The sequence below is a fragment of the Oncorhynchus gorbuscha genome, linkage group LG21 (assembly GCF_021184085.1).
Source record: "Oncorhynchus gorbuscha isolate QuinsamMale2020 ecotype Even-year linkage group LG21, OgorEven_v1.0, whole genome shotgun sequence".
NCBI lineage: Eukaryota > Metazoa > Chordata > Actinopteri > Salmoniformes > Salmonidae > Oncorhynchus > Oncorhynchus gorbuscha.
In genome coordinates this window covers 4,939,343-4,955,615 of record NC_060193.1, presented here as the reverse complement: position 1 = coordinate 4,955,615, position 16,273 = coordinate 4,939,343, and the positions used below count along the sequence as shown (strand labels likewise).

The 16,273-nt window shown below is 44.3% G+C and overlaps 1 protein-coding gene across 1 annotated transcript in view; it reads right to left on the bottom strand.

Annotated features, from left to right (window-relative positions):
- Positions 1-13,730: 13,730 nt before the first annotated feature.
- cnpy3 (canopy FGF signaling regulator 3) overlaps positions 13,731-16,273 on the bottom strand; it is a 5,942-nt gene continuing 3,399 nt past the window's right edge. Inside the window, exons 3-6 of the mRNA XM_046319688.1 lie at positions 15,964-16,060; positions 15,398-15,520; positions 15,030-15,147; positions 13,731-14,303 (exon numbers count right to left, since the gene is read on the bottom strand). Of these exons, the coding sequence (XP_046175644.1) occupies positions 14,149-14,303; positions 15,030-15,147; positions 15,398-15,520; positions 15,964-16,060 (493 nt within the window). The 3' untranslated portion in view covers positions 13,731-14,148. The remainder of the gene's footprint in view (positions 14,304-15,029; positions 15,148-15,397; positions 15,521-15,963; positions 16,061-16,273) is intronic.

Sequence of the window (16,273 nt, the reverse complement as noted above, 5' to 3'; positions counted from 1 at the left end):
CCTCCTACAATGAGTCAGGGGTTAATAACACTGATACCTAAGCCTAAAAAAGAAGTGCTGCTCATCGATAACTGGCGTCCAATTTGTCTTCTTAATAATGACTATAAGATATTAGCCTCACTACTTGCAAAAAGAATTAAAGAAGTTCTGGATGCAATCATTGATGAAACACAGTCTGGCTTCATGAGGAACAGACATATTTCTTAAGCCAGCTGGCTGATGATACCACACATGATACAATCCTTTTGATTTATTACAAAGGAAAGTCTGCTTACTAAAGAACCCTTAAAGAAACTGCGTCAGCTTCATATTACTATAAAGCATTTATTAGGCTGAAGGTATCTCTAGACTAACATACTGGTAAAGGCCACTCTATCTTTATGGCCACTCTATCTTTATGGTCTATTTCTGAGAAAATCAATTGGCTGACACAGAGGGACATATTTATCATTTAAAAGGCTTACTAAATTTGAACCCTCTTATTCAGAAGAAACTAAATCAATGGCCAAGGACTTATCTTTAAAGGGTAGAGTCCTAATAACCAAGGCTGAAGGTATCTCTAGACTAACATACGGCCACTCTATCTTTATGGCTAAATCAATGGCTACAGAGGGACTTATCTTTAAAAGGTAGAGTTAAAAAGGCTAGAAGTCCTAGACTAAATAACCTATCTTTATGGCTAAATCAATGGCTACAGAGGGACTTATCTTTAAAAGGTAGAGTATCAAGGCTGAAGGTATCTCTAGACTAACATATGGTGCTCTATCTTTATGGCTGAATCAATGGCTACAGAGGGACTTATCTTTAAAAGGTAGAGTCCCAATAACCAAGGCTGAAGGTATCTCTAGACTAACATATGGTGCTCTATCTTTATGGCTAAATCAATGGCTACAGAGGGACTTATCTTTAAAAGGTAGAAATCAAGGCTGAGTAACATATGGTGCTCTATCTTTATGGCTGAATCAATGGCTACAGAGGGACTTATCTTTAAAGATCATGAGTAACAAACACGCTGCATTTCGGTCCGACTCTCTTCCTTCAACAGACGAACGCCGTTACAAAGGAAAACATCAACTCAAATTGCTCCTTTTGTAATGACCACCCAGAAACAGTTGTGCATCTTTTTTTGGCATTGTATGCGTGTAAGAAAACTGTGGCAAGACATCAGTAGGTTTATAATTGAACACATTTATGAAGATTTTACACTATTGTGGAGAGATGTACTGTTTGGATTCTTTACATACAATAGAAATAAGCGGAATCATTTTTATGTAATTAATTTCATTATTCTTTTGGCCAAATTTCATATACACAAATGTAAATTTACAAACAGAAAACCACATTTTCGTATCCTACAAAAAGAAATTGAACTGTATTTTAAGACGGTTAAATGCTCTACTAACAAAAAAGCTGTTAGAATTGTAAGTATGTGCATGTCCCTTAAGGTCCTTGTGTAATTGTAATGTGATATTGTACCCCCTAGCCCCCCCCCCCCACAGCCCCGCCCCCGCCCCCCCACAGCCCCGCCCCTAGCTCGATTGTCTATTGTTTGTAATCTATGTATGCTTGTGTTCCCTCATGTGCTTTATGTATTGATTTGTTGTTAATAAAAATAAAAATAAAAACAGAGTAGTTGATTGGATGTTTAATAAATTAGGTCTTCAATTTTTACTGAAATGTAATTATATTCCTGAAAGATGACCTGCTAAATTAGCTAGGTTTCACCAACAAGCTTTAATGGGGCGGCAGGGTAGCCTAGTGGTTAGTTCAAACCCCCCGAGCTCACAAGGTACAAATCTGTCGTTCTGGCCCTGATCAGGCAGTTAACCCACTGTTCTTAGGCCGTCATTGAAAATAAGAAATTGTTCTTAACTGACTTGCCTTGTAAAATAAAGGTAAAATAATAAATAAAATAAAATGAGAGGAATATTTTTATTTTATTTTTTATATTTTTTATTTCACCTTTATTTATCCAGGTAGGCTAGTTGAGAACAAGTTCTCATTTGCAACTGCGACCTGGCCAAGATAAAGCATAGCAGTGTGAGCAGACAACACAGAGTTACACATGGAGTAAACAATTAACAAGTCAATAACACAGTAGAAAAAAGGGGGAGTCTATATACATTGTGTGCAAAAGGCATGAGGAGGTATGCGAATAATTACAATTTTGCAGATTAACACTGGAGTGATAAATGATCAGATGGTCATGTACAGGTAGAGATATTGGTGTGCAAAAGAGCAGAAAAGTAAATAAATAAAAACAGTATGGGGATGAGGTAGGTAAAAATGGGTGGGCTATTTACCAATAGACTATGTACAGCTGCAGCGATCGGTTAGCTGCTCAGATAGCTGATGTTTGAAGTTGGTGAGGGAGATAAAAGTCTCCAACTTCAGCGATTTTTGAAATTCGTTCCAGTCACAGGTTGCAGAGTACTGGAACGAAAGGCGGCCAAATGAGGTGTTGGCTTTAGGGATGATCAGTGAGATACACCTGCTGGAGCGCGTGCTACGGATGGGTGTTGCCATCGTGACCAGTGAACTGAGATAAGGCGGAGCTTTACCTAGCATAGACTTGTAGATGACCTGGAGCCAGTGGGTCTGGCGAAGAATATGTAGCGAGGGCCAGCCGACTAGAGCATACAAGTCACAGTGGTGGGTGGTATAAGGTGCTTTAGTGACAAAACGGATGGCACTGTGATAGACTGCATCCAGTTTGCTGAGTAGAGTGTTGGAAGCCATTTTGTAGATGACATCGCCGAAGTCGAGGATCGGTAGGATAGTCAGTTTTACTAGGGTAAGCTTGGCGGCGTGAGTGAAGGAGGCTTTGTTGCGGAATAGAAAGCCGACTCTTGATTTGATTTTCGATTGGAGATGTTTGATATGAGTCTGGAAGGAGAGTTTGCAGTCTAGCCAGACACCTAGGTACTTATAGATGTCCACATATTCAAGGTCGGAACCATCCAGGGTGGTGATGCTAGTCGGGCATGCGGGTGCAGGCAGCGATCGGTTGAAAAGCATGCATTTGGTTTTACTAGAGTTTAAGAGCAGTTGGAGGCCACGGAAGGAGTGTTGTATGGCATTGAAGCTCGTTTGGAGGTTAGATAGCACAGTGTCCAATGATGGGCCGAAAGTATATAGAATGGTGTCGTCTGCGTAGAGGTGGATCAGGGAATTGCTCGCAGCAAGAGCAACATCATTGATATATACAGAGAAAAGAATCGGCCCGAGAATTGAACCCTGTGGCACCCCCATAGAGAGTGCCAGAGGACCGGACAGCATGCCCTCCGATTTGACACACTGAACTCTGTCTGCAAAGTAATTGGTGAACCAGGTAAGGCAGTCATCCGAAAAACCGAGGCTACTGAGTCTGCCGATAGGAATCTGGTGATTGACAGAGTCGAAAGCCTTGGCAAGGTCGATGAAGACAGCTGCACAGTACTGTCTTTTATCGATGGTGGTTATGATGTCGTTTAGTACCTTGAACGTGGTCCAGATTGTCAAGCCCAGCTGATATTGACTTTGTTCTTTATGTTTTTGACAACAAGGGTAATATTCTCACATATTAACAATTTATAAAACATTGAAAGAGTTTCCAACACATCAGAGAGTTTATATCTGTGGTCAGAGCCGTTCCCAGGGGTCTAACTAATGAAAAGTCATCTTCATTTTGGGAATGATCATTAAAGTTTATCCAGAACTCAGATTGGAAAGCGTGGGCTTACTTGAGAGATCTTGTTGTAATAAATATATAAGACAAATTCTTCATTCACAACTTACACCGAGAGGAAAGTTTTTCTGGAACATGCTTATTCCTGAAAAATGCCTGGTTAAGACCTTACAAATACTGTATACCAAACAACGCTAAGGAAGAGCACTTTAACATTTTACATGAGATTAATCCATGTAATTTTCTATGATGTCCAAATGTGTAGCTATTGATGATATCTGCGTTTTCTGTGAAGAAGAAGGTGAGAATCTGACTCACTTGTTCTTTGAATGTAAATTTGTGTCTGAATTTTGTGAAAACCTTGCAAAGTACTTATTTACCATTATGAACACTGCCCATGTTTTTGACATGAAAGATATAATATGTTACTATTGCAATGATAACAAGACCATTGAAATGATTGTTAATTTGTTTATTCTTGTTGCCAAATACTACATACACCAACAAAAATTCCATACACACTCTATACCAAAATTACATATTTTTCTAATTGAATTTAATGATCTTATTAAAACATTAAACCTAGTGAATAACAACAGGAATAACATCTTCCTGAATCATGAAACTAAAATTGTTTATTTTTTGTGTTATTTTATTGATATTTTTTGAACGTTTGAGTATTTTCTTGTTAAAACCTGTGTTTTGTTAAACATGTTTGATGTAGCAATCAATGTAAGCTGATTTTTGTATTATGAATAAAACATTTTTTTTTTTTAAACAAAAAAAACCAGAGTAGATGATTGAACTTTCTCTCCAGGCGGCTCCAAGGACGCTAAATGATTTGCGCATGCGCATTCGACTATTTCATCCGAACAACGTCATAGACCCACTGAAAACAGTCGTTGATTGGAGGAACTTGTAGTAACTATTTTTCGCCAGATGGGGGAACCCTAGCCCTACATCAACACCAAATTCACAGAATAATTTACCAAGTTTATCATTTATTTATTTATTTAATCTTTATTTAGTTGATTTAAACTAGGCAAGTCAGTTAAGAACTTAAACAGCTATGGGAAAAGTCATATGCAAGGTGCACAGCACCACAGGTGGGTGAATGTATATTTATATATTTATATGAGTTTCATTCCAAAACGCTATACATTTTGGTAAATTAGCTATTGTTTAATTTAAAAAACGTATCCAGGCAGACCAACTTCTAACCCACTAAATGATTGGTGTGTTTTTGTTATAGTTGTTAAATTATATGTGTTATAATCTATCACTACATGGGTTTAATTTCAGAGACAAATAATCAGGTTTTGTTGCAAAACGCTAAATATACACCTCACTCTGAGGAATAAAGAGGAAGAAGCATGACAGATTTTTACCTTGTCAGCTCAGGGATTTGATCTATAAACATTTCATTTAGTGGCCCAACACTTTAACCACTAGGCTACCTGCCAACCAAGCATTTTGAACAGAATGCTTCATTGGATCAGTCTGAAACTTTGCACATACACTGCTGCCCTCTGGTTGCCACCATCGGAATTACAACCAGAGTGATGGCTATATTAGCCATACACCACAAACCCCTCTGGCCTCAGCCCTTTTATTGGCCATAAACCACACCCCCTCTCACCTCAGCCCTTATATTGGCCATAAACCACAGCCCCTCTCACCTAAGCCCTTATATTAGCCATAAACCACACCCCTTCTCACCTCAGCCCTTATATTAGCGATAAACCACCCCCTCTCACCTCAGCCCTTATATTGGCCATAAACCACACCCCCTCTGGCCTCAGCCCTTATATTGGCCATAAACCACACCCCCTCTGGTTTCAGCCCTTATATTAGCCATAAACCACACCCCTTCTCACCTCAGCCCTTATATTAGCGATAAACCACACCCCCTCTCACCTCAGCCCTTATATTGGCCATAAACCACACCCCCTCTGGCCTCAGCCCTTATATTGGCCATAAACCACACCCCCTCTGGTCTCAGCCCTTATATTGGCCATAAACCACACCCCCTCTGGTCTCAGCCCTTATATTGGCCATAAACCACACCCCCTCTGGTTTCAGCCCTTATATTGGCCATAAACCACACCCCCTCTCACCTCAGCCCTTATATTGGCCATAAACCACACCCCCTCTGGCCTCAGCCCTTATATTGGCCATAAACCACACCCCTCTGGTCTCAGCCCTTTATTGGCCATAAACCACACCCCCTCTCACCTCAGCCCTTATATTGGCCATAAACCACACCCCCTCTGGCCTCAGCCCTTATATTGGCCATAAACCACACCCCCTCTGGTTTCAGCCCTTATATTGGCCATAAACCACACCCCCTTTGGTCTCAGCCCTTATATTGGCCATAAACCACACCCCCTCTCACCTCAGCCCTTATATTAGCCATTCACCACAAACCCCGAGGTGCCGTATTGCCATTATAAACTGGTTACCAACGTAATTAGAGCAGTAAGAATAAATGTTTTGTCATACCCGTGGTATACGGTCTGATAAATCACAGCTGTAAGCCAATCAGGACCTCGAACTACCCAGTTTATAAAATATTTTTTAGAACCATTTATTAATGAGACTAATTGAAAGACAGGATTTCAACAGCAGTGATTTTATTGACACACCTTGCTGTTTCACCAAGACCCACAGCTAACATCTTTCCCTCACTCAACAATCCTGACAACATTACCACACAAGGTCTTAAAAACCACACACACACACACACACACACACACACACACACACACACACACACACACACACACACACACACACACACACACACACACACACACACACACACACACACACACACACACACACACACACACACACACACACACACACGCACGCACACAGTAAGCAATATATACACTGACCAAAAATATAAACTAAATATAACATGCAAAGTGTTGGTCCCATGTTCCATTAGCTGAAATAGAAGATTCCAGAAATGTTCCAGACGCACAAAAAGTGTATTTTTCTTTTCATCACAAATGTGTTTACATCCCTGTTAGTGAGCATTTCTTCTTTGCCAAGATAATCCATCCACCTGATAGGTGTTGCATATCAAGAAGCTGATTAAAACAGCATGGTCGTTACATAGGTGCACCTTGTGCTGGGGGACAATAAATGGCCACTCTAAAATGTTTTGTCACACAACACAATGCCACAGATGTCTCAAGTTTTGAAAGAGCAATCAATTGGGATGCTGACTCCAGGAATGTCCACCAGAGCTGTTGCCAGATAATTTAACGTCCATTTCTCTATTATAAGCCTCCTCCAATGTCGTTTTAGAGAATTTGGCAGTACTTCCAACCGGCCTCACAACCGCAGAACACGTGTAACCACACCAGCCCAGGACCTCCACATCCAGCTTCGTCACCTGAGGGATCATCTGAGACCAGCCACCTGGACAGCTGATGAAACTGAGGAGTATTTCTGTCTGTAATAAAGCCCATATGTTGAAAAACAAATTCTGATTGGCTGGGCCTGGCTCCCAAGTGGGTGGGCCTGGCTCCCAAGTGGGTGGGCCTGGCTCCCAAGTGGCTGGGCCTGGCTCCACAGTGGCTGGGCCTGGCTCCACAGTGGCTGGGCCTGGCTCCCAAGTGGGTGGGCCTGGCTCCCAAGTGGGTGGGCCTGGCTCCCAAGTGGGTGGGCCTGGCTCCCAAGTGGGTGGGCCTGGCTCCCAAGTGGGTGGGCCTGGCTCCCAAGTGGGTGGGCCTGGCTCCACAGTGGCCGGGCCTGGCTCCACAGTGGGTGGGCCTGTCTCCCAAGTGGGTGGGCCTTGCTCCACAGTGGGTGGGCTTGGCTCCCAAGTGGGTGGGCCTATGCTCTCCCAGGCCCAGCCATTGCTGTGCCCCTGCTCAGTCACGTGAAATCCCCTGATTAGTGCCTAATTAATTTATTTAAATTGACTGATTTCCATATATGAACTGTAACTCAGTAAAGTATTGTTTTATGTTGCGTTTATATTTTTGTACAGTATAAATAGTCTCAGCTGAGTCACTGACCGAGAAAAACAACAATCTTAAACACTACAAAAATAAACAAGAATTCAGCAGACTACTACAACAAAAATGAAAGGACAAATTAAAGACAAATCAATGAGGCTTGAATAAAATAATAAGGGTTATTCTACATTTAAAATATAAAATAAATATACTGTTTTCGTAAAAAGTCTAATTTTCTTTGATATACAGTATATTTATATTGAAAATAAAAAAGATCTGTTGCTTCACTTCATGACCGGTTGTCTGTAAAAAATGATTAACCTAGAACTCCTTCTTTCAGTCGAGAGCTTGTCAATAGAGGCCAGTCAGTCGAGAGCTAGTCAATAGAGGCCAGTCAGTCGAGAGCTTGTCAGTCGAGAGCTTGTCAGTCGAGAGCTAGTCAATAGAGGCCTGTAATGTTGAGAGCTAGTCAATAGAGGCCTGTCAGTCGAGAGCTAGTCAATAGAGGCCTGTCAGTCGAGAGCTTGCCGATAGAGGCCTGTCAGTCGAGAGCTTGCCGATAGAGGCCTGTCAGTCGAGAGCTTGCCGATAGAGGCCTGTCAGTCGAGAGCTTGCCGATAGAGGCCAGTCAGTCGAGAGCTTGCCGATAGAGGCCTGTCAGTTGAGAGCTAGTCAATAGAGGCCTGTAATGTTGAGAGCTAGTCAATAGAGGCCTGTAATGTTGAGAGCTAGTCAATAGAGGCCTGTCAGTCGAGAGCTAGTCAATAGAGGCCTGTCAGTCGAGAGCTAGTCAATAGAGGCCTGTCAGTTGAGAGCTAGTCAATAGAGGCCTGTAATGTTGAGAGCTAGTCAATAGAGGCCTGTCAGTCGAGAGCTAGTCAATAGAGGCCTGTCAGTCGAGAGCTAGTCAATAGAGGCCTGTAATGTTGAGAGCTAGTCAATAGAGGCTTGTCAGTCGAGAGCTAGTCAATAGAGGCCTTGTAATGTTGAGAGCTAGTCAATAGAGGCCTGTAATGTTGAGAGCTAGTCAATAGAGGCCTGTAATGTTGAGAGCTAGTCAATAGAGGCCTGTCAGTCGAGAGCTAGTCAATAGAGGCCTGTCAGTCGAGAGCTAGTCAATAGAGGCCTGTAATGTTGAGAGCTAGTCAATAGAGGCCTGTCAGTCGAGAGCTAGTCAATAGAGGCCTGTCAGTCGAGAGCTAGTCAATAGAGGCCTGTAATGTTGAGAGCTAGTCAATAGAGGCTTGTCAGTCGAGAGCTAGTCAATAGAGGCCTTGTAATGTTGAGAGCTAGTCAATAGAGGCCTGTAATGTTGAGAGCTAGTCAATAGAGGCCTGTAATGTTGAGAGCTAGTCAATAGAGGCCTGTCAGTCGAGAGCTAGTCAATAGAGGCCTGTCAGTCGAGAGCTAGTCAATAGAGGCCTGTAATGTTGAGAGCTAGTCAATAGAGGCCTGTAATGTTGAGAGCTAGTCAATAGAGGCCTGTAATGTTGAGAGCTAGTCAATAGAGGCCTGTCAGTTGAGAGCTAGTCAATAGAGGCCTGTAATGTTGAGAGCTAGTCAATAGAGGCCTGTCAGTCGAGAGCTAGTCAATAGAGGCCTGTCAGTCGAGAGCTAGTCAATAGAGGCCTGTAATGTTGAGAGCTAGTCAATAGAGGCTTGTCAGTCGAGAGCTAGTCAATAGAGGCCTTGTAATGTTGAGAGCTAGTCAATAGAGGCCTGTAATGTTGAGAGCTAGTCAATAGAGGCCTGTAATGTTGAGAGCTAGTCAATAGAGGCCTGTCAGTCGAGAGCTAGTCAATAGAGGCCTGTCAGTCGAGAGCTAGTCAATAGAGGCCTGTAATGTTGAGAGCTAGTCAATAGAGGCTTGTCAGTCGAGAGCTAGTCAATAGAGGCCTTGTAATGTTGAGAGCTAGTCAATAGAGGCCTGTAATGTTGAGAGCTAGTCAATAGAGGCCTGTAATGTTGAGAGCTAGTCAATAGAGGCCTGTAATGTTGAGAGCTAGTCAATAGAGGCCTGTAATATTGAGAGCTAGTCAATAGAGGCCTGTCAGTCGAGAGCTAGTCAATAGAGGCTTGTCAGTCGAGAGCTAGTCAATAGAGGCCTGTAATGTTGAGAGCTAGTCAATAGAGGCCTGTCAGTCGAGAGCTAGTCAATAGAGGCTAGTCAGTCGAGAGCTAGTCAATAGAGGCCAGTCAGTCGAGGGCTAGTCAATAGAGGCTAGTCAGTCGAGAGCTAGTCAATAGAGGCCTGTCAGTCGAGAGCTAGTCAATAGAGGCCTGTCAGTTGAGAGCTAGTCAATAGAGGCCTGTAATGTTGAGAGCTAGTCAATAGAGGCCTGTCAGTCGAGAGCTAGTCAATAGAGGCCTGTCAGTCGAGAGCTAGTCAATAGAGGCCTGTAATGTTGAGAGCTAGTCAATAGAGGCTTGTCAGTCGAGAGCTAGTCAATAGAGGCCTTGTAATGTTGAGAGCTAGTCAATAGAGGCCTGTAATGTTGAGAGCTAGTCAATAGAGGCCTGTAATGTTGAGAGCTAGTCAATAGAGGCCTGTCAGTCGAGAGCTAGTCAATAGAGGCCTGTCAGTCGAGAGCTAGTCAATAGAGGCCTGTAATATTGAGAGCTAGTCAATAGAGGCCTGTCAGTCGAGAGCTAGTCAATAGAGGCCTGTCAGTCGAGAGCTAGTCAATAGAGGCCTGTAATGTTGAGAGCTAGTCAATAGAGGCTTGTCAGTCGAGAGCTAGTCAATAGAGGCCTTGTAATGTTGAGAGCTAGTCAATAGAGGCCTGTAATGTTGAGAGCTAGTCAATAGAGGCCTGTAATGTTGAGTGCTAGTCAATAGAGGCCTGTCAGTCGAGAGCTAGTCAATAGAGGCCTGTCAGTCGAGAGCTAGTCAATAGAGGCCTGTAATGTTGAGAGCTAGTCAATAGAGGCCTGTAATGTTGAGAGCTAGTCAATAGAGGCCTGTAATGTTGAGAGCTAGTCAATAGAGGCCTGTCAGTTGAGAGCTAGTCAATAGAGGCCTGTAATGTTGAGAGGTAGTCAATAGAGGCCTGTCAGTCGAGAGCTAGTCAATAGAGGCCTGTCAGTCGAGAGCTAGTCAATAGAGGCCTGTAATGTTGAGAGCTAGTCAATAGAGGCTTGTCAGTCGAGAGCTAGTCAATAGAGGCCTGTAATGTTGAGAGCTAGTCAATAGAGGCCTGTAATGTTGAGAGCTAGTCAATAGAGGCCTGTAATGTTGAGAGCTAGTCAATAGAGGCCTGTCAGTCGAGAGCTAGTCAATAGAGGCCTGTCAGTCGAGAGCTAGTCAATAGAGGCCTGTAATGTTGAGAGCTAGTCAATAGAGGCTTGTCAGTCGAGAGCTAGTCAATAGAGGCCTTGTAATGTTGAGAGCTAGTCAATAGAGGCCTGTAATGTTGAGAGCTAGTCAATAGAGGCCTGTAATGTTGAGAGCTAGTCAATAGAGGCCTGTAATGTTGAGAGCTAGTCAATAGAGGCCTGTAATATTGAGAGCTAGTCAATAGAGGCCTGTCAGTCGAGAGCTAGTCAATAGAGGCCTGTCAGTCGAGAGCTAGTCAATAGAGGCCTGTAATGTTGAGAGCTAGTCAATAGAGGCCTGTCAGTCGAGAGCTAGTCAATAGAGGCCAGTCAGTCGAGAGCTAGTCAATAGAGGCCAGTCAGTCGAGGGCTAGTCAATAGAGGCTAGTCAGTCGAGAGCTAGTCAATAGAGGCCAGTCAGTCGAGGGCTAGTCAATAGAGGCCTGTCAGTCGAGGGCTAGTCAATAGAGGCCTGTCAGTCGAGGGCTAGTCAATAGAGGCCAGTCAGTCGAGAGCTAGTCAATAGAGGCCTGTAATGTTGAGAGCTAGTCAATAGAGGCTTGTCAGTCGAGAGCTAGTCAATAGAGGCCTTGTAATGTTGAGAGCTAGTCAATAGAGGCCTGTAATGTTGAGAGCTAGTCAATAGAGGCCTGTCAGTCGAGAGCTAGTCAATAGAGGCCTGTCAGTCGAGAGCTAGTCAATAGAGGCCTGTAATGTTGAGAGCTAGTCAATAGAGGCCTGTCAGTCGAGAGCTAGTCAATAGAGGCCTGTCAGTCGAGAGCTAGTCAATAGAGGCCTGTAATGTTGAGAGCTAGTCAATAGAGGCCTGTCAGTCGAGAGCTAGTCAATAGAGGCCTGTCAGTCGAGAGCTAGTCAATAGAGGCCTGTAATGTTGAGAGCTAGTCAATAGAGGCCTGTCAGTCGAGAGCTAGTCAATAGAGGCTAGTCAGTCGAGAGCTAGTCAATAGAGGCCAGTCAGTCGAGAGCTAGTCAATAGAGGCCTGTAATGTTGAGAGCTAGTCAATAGAGGCTTGTCAGTCGAGAGCTAGTCAATAGAGGCCTTGTAATGTTGAGAGCTAGTCAATAGAGGCCTGTAATGTTGAGAGCTAGTCAATAGAGGCCTGTAATGTTGAGAGCTAGTCAATAGAGGCCTGTAATGTTGAGAGCTAGTCAATAGAGGCCTGTAATGTTGAGAGCTAGTCAATAGAGGCCTGTAATGTTGAGAGCTAGTCAATAGAGGCCTGTCAGTCGAGAGCTAGTCAATAGAGGCCTGTCAGTCGAGAGCTAGTCAATAGAGGCCTGTAATGTTGAGAGCTAGTCAATAGAGGCCTGTCAGTCGAGGGCTAGTCAATAGAGGCTAGTCAGTCGAGAGCTAGTCAATAGAGGCCAGTCAGTCGAGGGCTAGTCAATAGAGGCTGTAATGTTGAGAGCTAGTCAATAGAGGCCAGTCAGTCGAGGGCTAGTCAATAGAGGCTAGTCAGTCGAGAGCTAGTCAATAGAGGCCTGTCAGTCGAGAGCTAGTCAATAGAGGCTAGTCAGTCGAGAGCTAGTCAATAGAGGCCAGTCAGTCGAGGGCTAGTCAATAGAGGCCAGTCAGTCGAGAGCTAGTCAATAGAGGCCTGTAATGTTGAGAGCTAGTCAATAGAGGCCTGTAATGTTGAGAGCTAGTCAATAGAGGCCTGTAATGTTGAGAGCTAGTCAATAGAGGCCTGTAATGTTGAGAGCTAGTCAATAGAGGCCAGTCAGTCGAGGGCTAGTCAATAGAGGCCAGTCAGTCGAGGGCTAGTCAATAGAGGCCAGTCAGTCGAGGGCTAGTCAATAGAGGCCTGTAATGTTCCTCCCCATTAGAATACAATATTATTATTATTATTTGTATCAAAAACATTTGTTGAACACGTGTAACCAAAGCATGAGGCAAAAACACACGCACACACACACACACACACACACACACACACACACACACACACACACACACACACACACACACACACACACACACACACACACACACACACACACACACACACACACACACACACACACACACACACACACACACACGAGACCATAGATTCAGTAGTATTGTCAATAAAACCATTCAGAACCACCAAGAGTCAAATAAGGGTTCTGGGGGGGCAAATCAAATAATCACTGGGGGGGACTGCAAATCAAATAATCACTGGGGGTGGGGACTACAAATCAAATAATCACTGGGGGGGGCAAATCAAATAATCACGGGGGGACTACAAATCAAATAATCACTGAGGGGGACTACAAATCAAATAATCACTGGGGGGGGACTACAAATCAAATAATCACTGGGGGGTGGGGACTACAAATCAAATAATCACTGAAGGGGGGGACTACAAATCAAATAATCACTGGGGGACTACAAATCAAATAATCACTGAAGGGGGGACTACAAATCAAATAATCACTGGGGGGACTACAAATCAAATAATCACTGAAGGGGGGACTACAAATCAAATAATCACTGGGGGGGACTACAAATCAAATAATCACTGGGGGGGGACTACAAATCAAATAATCACTGTGGGGGGGGACTACAAATCAAATAATCACTGGGGGGGACTACAAATCAAATAATCACTGGGGGGACTACAAATCAAATAATCACTGGGGGACTACAAATCAAATAATCACTGGGGGGACTACAAATCAAATAATCACTGGGGGGACTACAAATCAAATAATCAGGGGGGGGGGACTACAAATCAAATAATCACTGACTACAAATCAAATAAGGGGGGACTACAAATCAAATAATCACTGAAGGGGGGGGGGACTACAAATCAAATAATCACTGGTAGGAAAATTAGAAGGAAAGTGGAAAGAGACAGAGATGCATATGTCTCCTTTATGCCCCGATCAGTCATCCCAGTCCCCTGGTTCTAGGCCTGCGTCCCAAACCGGCATCCTATTCCCTATTGGATGAACTACTTTTGACCAAGGGAGTAGTGCGCTATGTAGGGAATAGTGTGCCATTTTGGGAATTGACCCAGGGCTCCATTCCTCCAGGGTCTCACAGCTCTGTGTTCTTCCCAGGCAGAGCCACCTTTTTCTGAATGTCTTCATCCGACGAGACGCCATCCCTCTCCTTCTCAGCTGATACGGCCTTTCCCCTCCCCTTCTTCTTCTTCTTCTTCACCTTCTCTTTCTTCTTTTTCTTCATCGTCTTCTCTCCTTCCTGCCTGCCGCCCTCACTCCCCCTCCTCCTCCTCCCAGGTCTTTGCTCTTCGTTCCCTTCTTCTTTTTCTTCTTCTTGTCCTCAGCGATGGCTGCCGCATCTCCTTTCTTCTTAGAGTACTCCTCTTTCAGACAGGCTGGAGAAGAGGGGGAGAGGAAGAGGACAAGAGTCATTCAACCAGAATTCTAATAACTAAGACATTCAAAACGATCAAATAAGTTACAATGTGTGTGTGTTATCTGTGTGTGTGTTATCTGTGTGTGTGTTATCTGTGTGTGTGTTATCTGTGTGTGTGTTATCTGTGAGTGCGTGTGTGTTATCTGAGTGTGTGTTATCTGTGTGTGTGTTATCTGTGTGTGTGTTATCTGTGTGTGTGTTATCTGTGTGTGTGTTATCTGTGAGTGCGTGTGTGTTATCTGTGAGTGCGTGTGTGTTATCTGTGAGTGAGTGTTATCTGTGAGTGTGTGTGTGTGTGTTATCTATCAGTGTGTGTGTGTGTGTGTGTTATCTGTGTGTGTGAGTGTGTGTGTGTGTTATCTCTGTGTGTGTTATATGTGTGTGTGTGTTATCTGTGAGTGTGTGTTATCTGTGAGTGTGTGTGTGTTATCTATCAGTGTGAGTGTGAGTGTGTGTGTGTGTTATCTGTGAGTGTGAGTGTGTGTGTATTATCTGTGAGTGTGAGTGTGTGTTATCTGTGAGTGTGTGTGTGTGTTATCTGTGTGAGTGTGTGTTATCTGTGTGTGTGTATTATCTGTGAGTGTGAGTGTGTGTGTGTATTATCTGTGAGTGTGAGTGTGTGTTATCTGTGTGAGTGTGTGTTATCTGTGTGAGTGTGTGTTATCTGTGTGTGTGTGTGTATTACCGGCATCTTGCCCCTTCAGAACGTGTTTCTCACAGAGGTACGTGGTGAGGTCTTCCTCCTGACTGCCTTTGTACCAGTCCTCTATAACCTCCTCGTACTTCTCTACCATAACATCACACTGAGACAGAGAGAGAGACACACACACACACACACACACACACACACACACACACACACACACACACACACACACACACACACACACACACACACACACACACACACACACACACACACACACACACACACACACACACACACACACACACACACACACACATTTGAAAAGAAAACAGAAGACAGTTGATATGTTTGGGAATACCGTTTCTAATAAATTAATTAGTTTTAATTGGTCAATTGATCCTCACCTGTTTCTTGAGGTCAGCGACCTCTGCAGAGGTTTCGTTCCAAAGTTCATAGGGGATATCCATGACGACCTTGACCCCTTTATGGACCAGCCCATGGAGGGTAGAGAAGGTCTCTGACATACCCTGAGGAGAGAGATGGAGACGGAGGGGGAGAGAGATCGGGAGAGAGAGGGGAGGAGATGGAGACGGAGGGGAGAGAGATCGGGAGAGAGAGGGGAGGAGATGGAGACGGAGGGGGAGAGAGATCGGGAGAGAGAGGGGAGGAGATGGAGACGGAGGGGGAGAGAGATCGGGAGAGAGAGGAGGAGATGGAGACGGAGGGGGAGAGAGATCGGGGGGAGAGAGAGAGGAGGAGATGGAGACGGAGGGGGAGAGAGATCGGGAGAGAGAGGGGAGGAGATGGAGACGGAGGGGGAGAGAGAGGGGGAAAAGGGAGGGGGAAAGGAGAGGGAGAGAGAGAAGAGGGAGGCAGAAAGAGTGGGAGAGATGATCTGTGTCTAGTTAACAACTATTGATGTGTGTGTCCTTGTCTTTACGCAGAGAACCTCTGACACACACGTACTGACCTTGGCAAAGCGGTTGCTGCCCTCTCTCTCCTTGTGTAGGTTGTAGCCAGAGAGCCTCTGACACACATTCTCCACAACCTCAATGAAACGGATGTCTCTAGAGAGAGAGAGAGAGAGAGAGAGAGAGAGAGAGAGAGGCAGAGAGAGAGGCAGAGAGAGAGAGAGGCAGAGAGAGAGAGAGGGGCAGAGAGAGAGAGGCAGAGAGAGAGAGAGAGAGAGAGAGAGAGAGAGAGAGAGAGAGAGAGGAGAGAGAGAGAGAGGCAGAGAGAGAGAGAGAGAGAGAGAGAGAGGCAGAGAGAGAGAGAGAGAG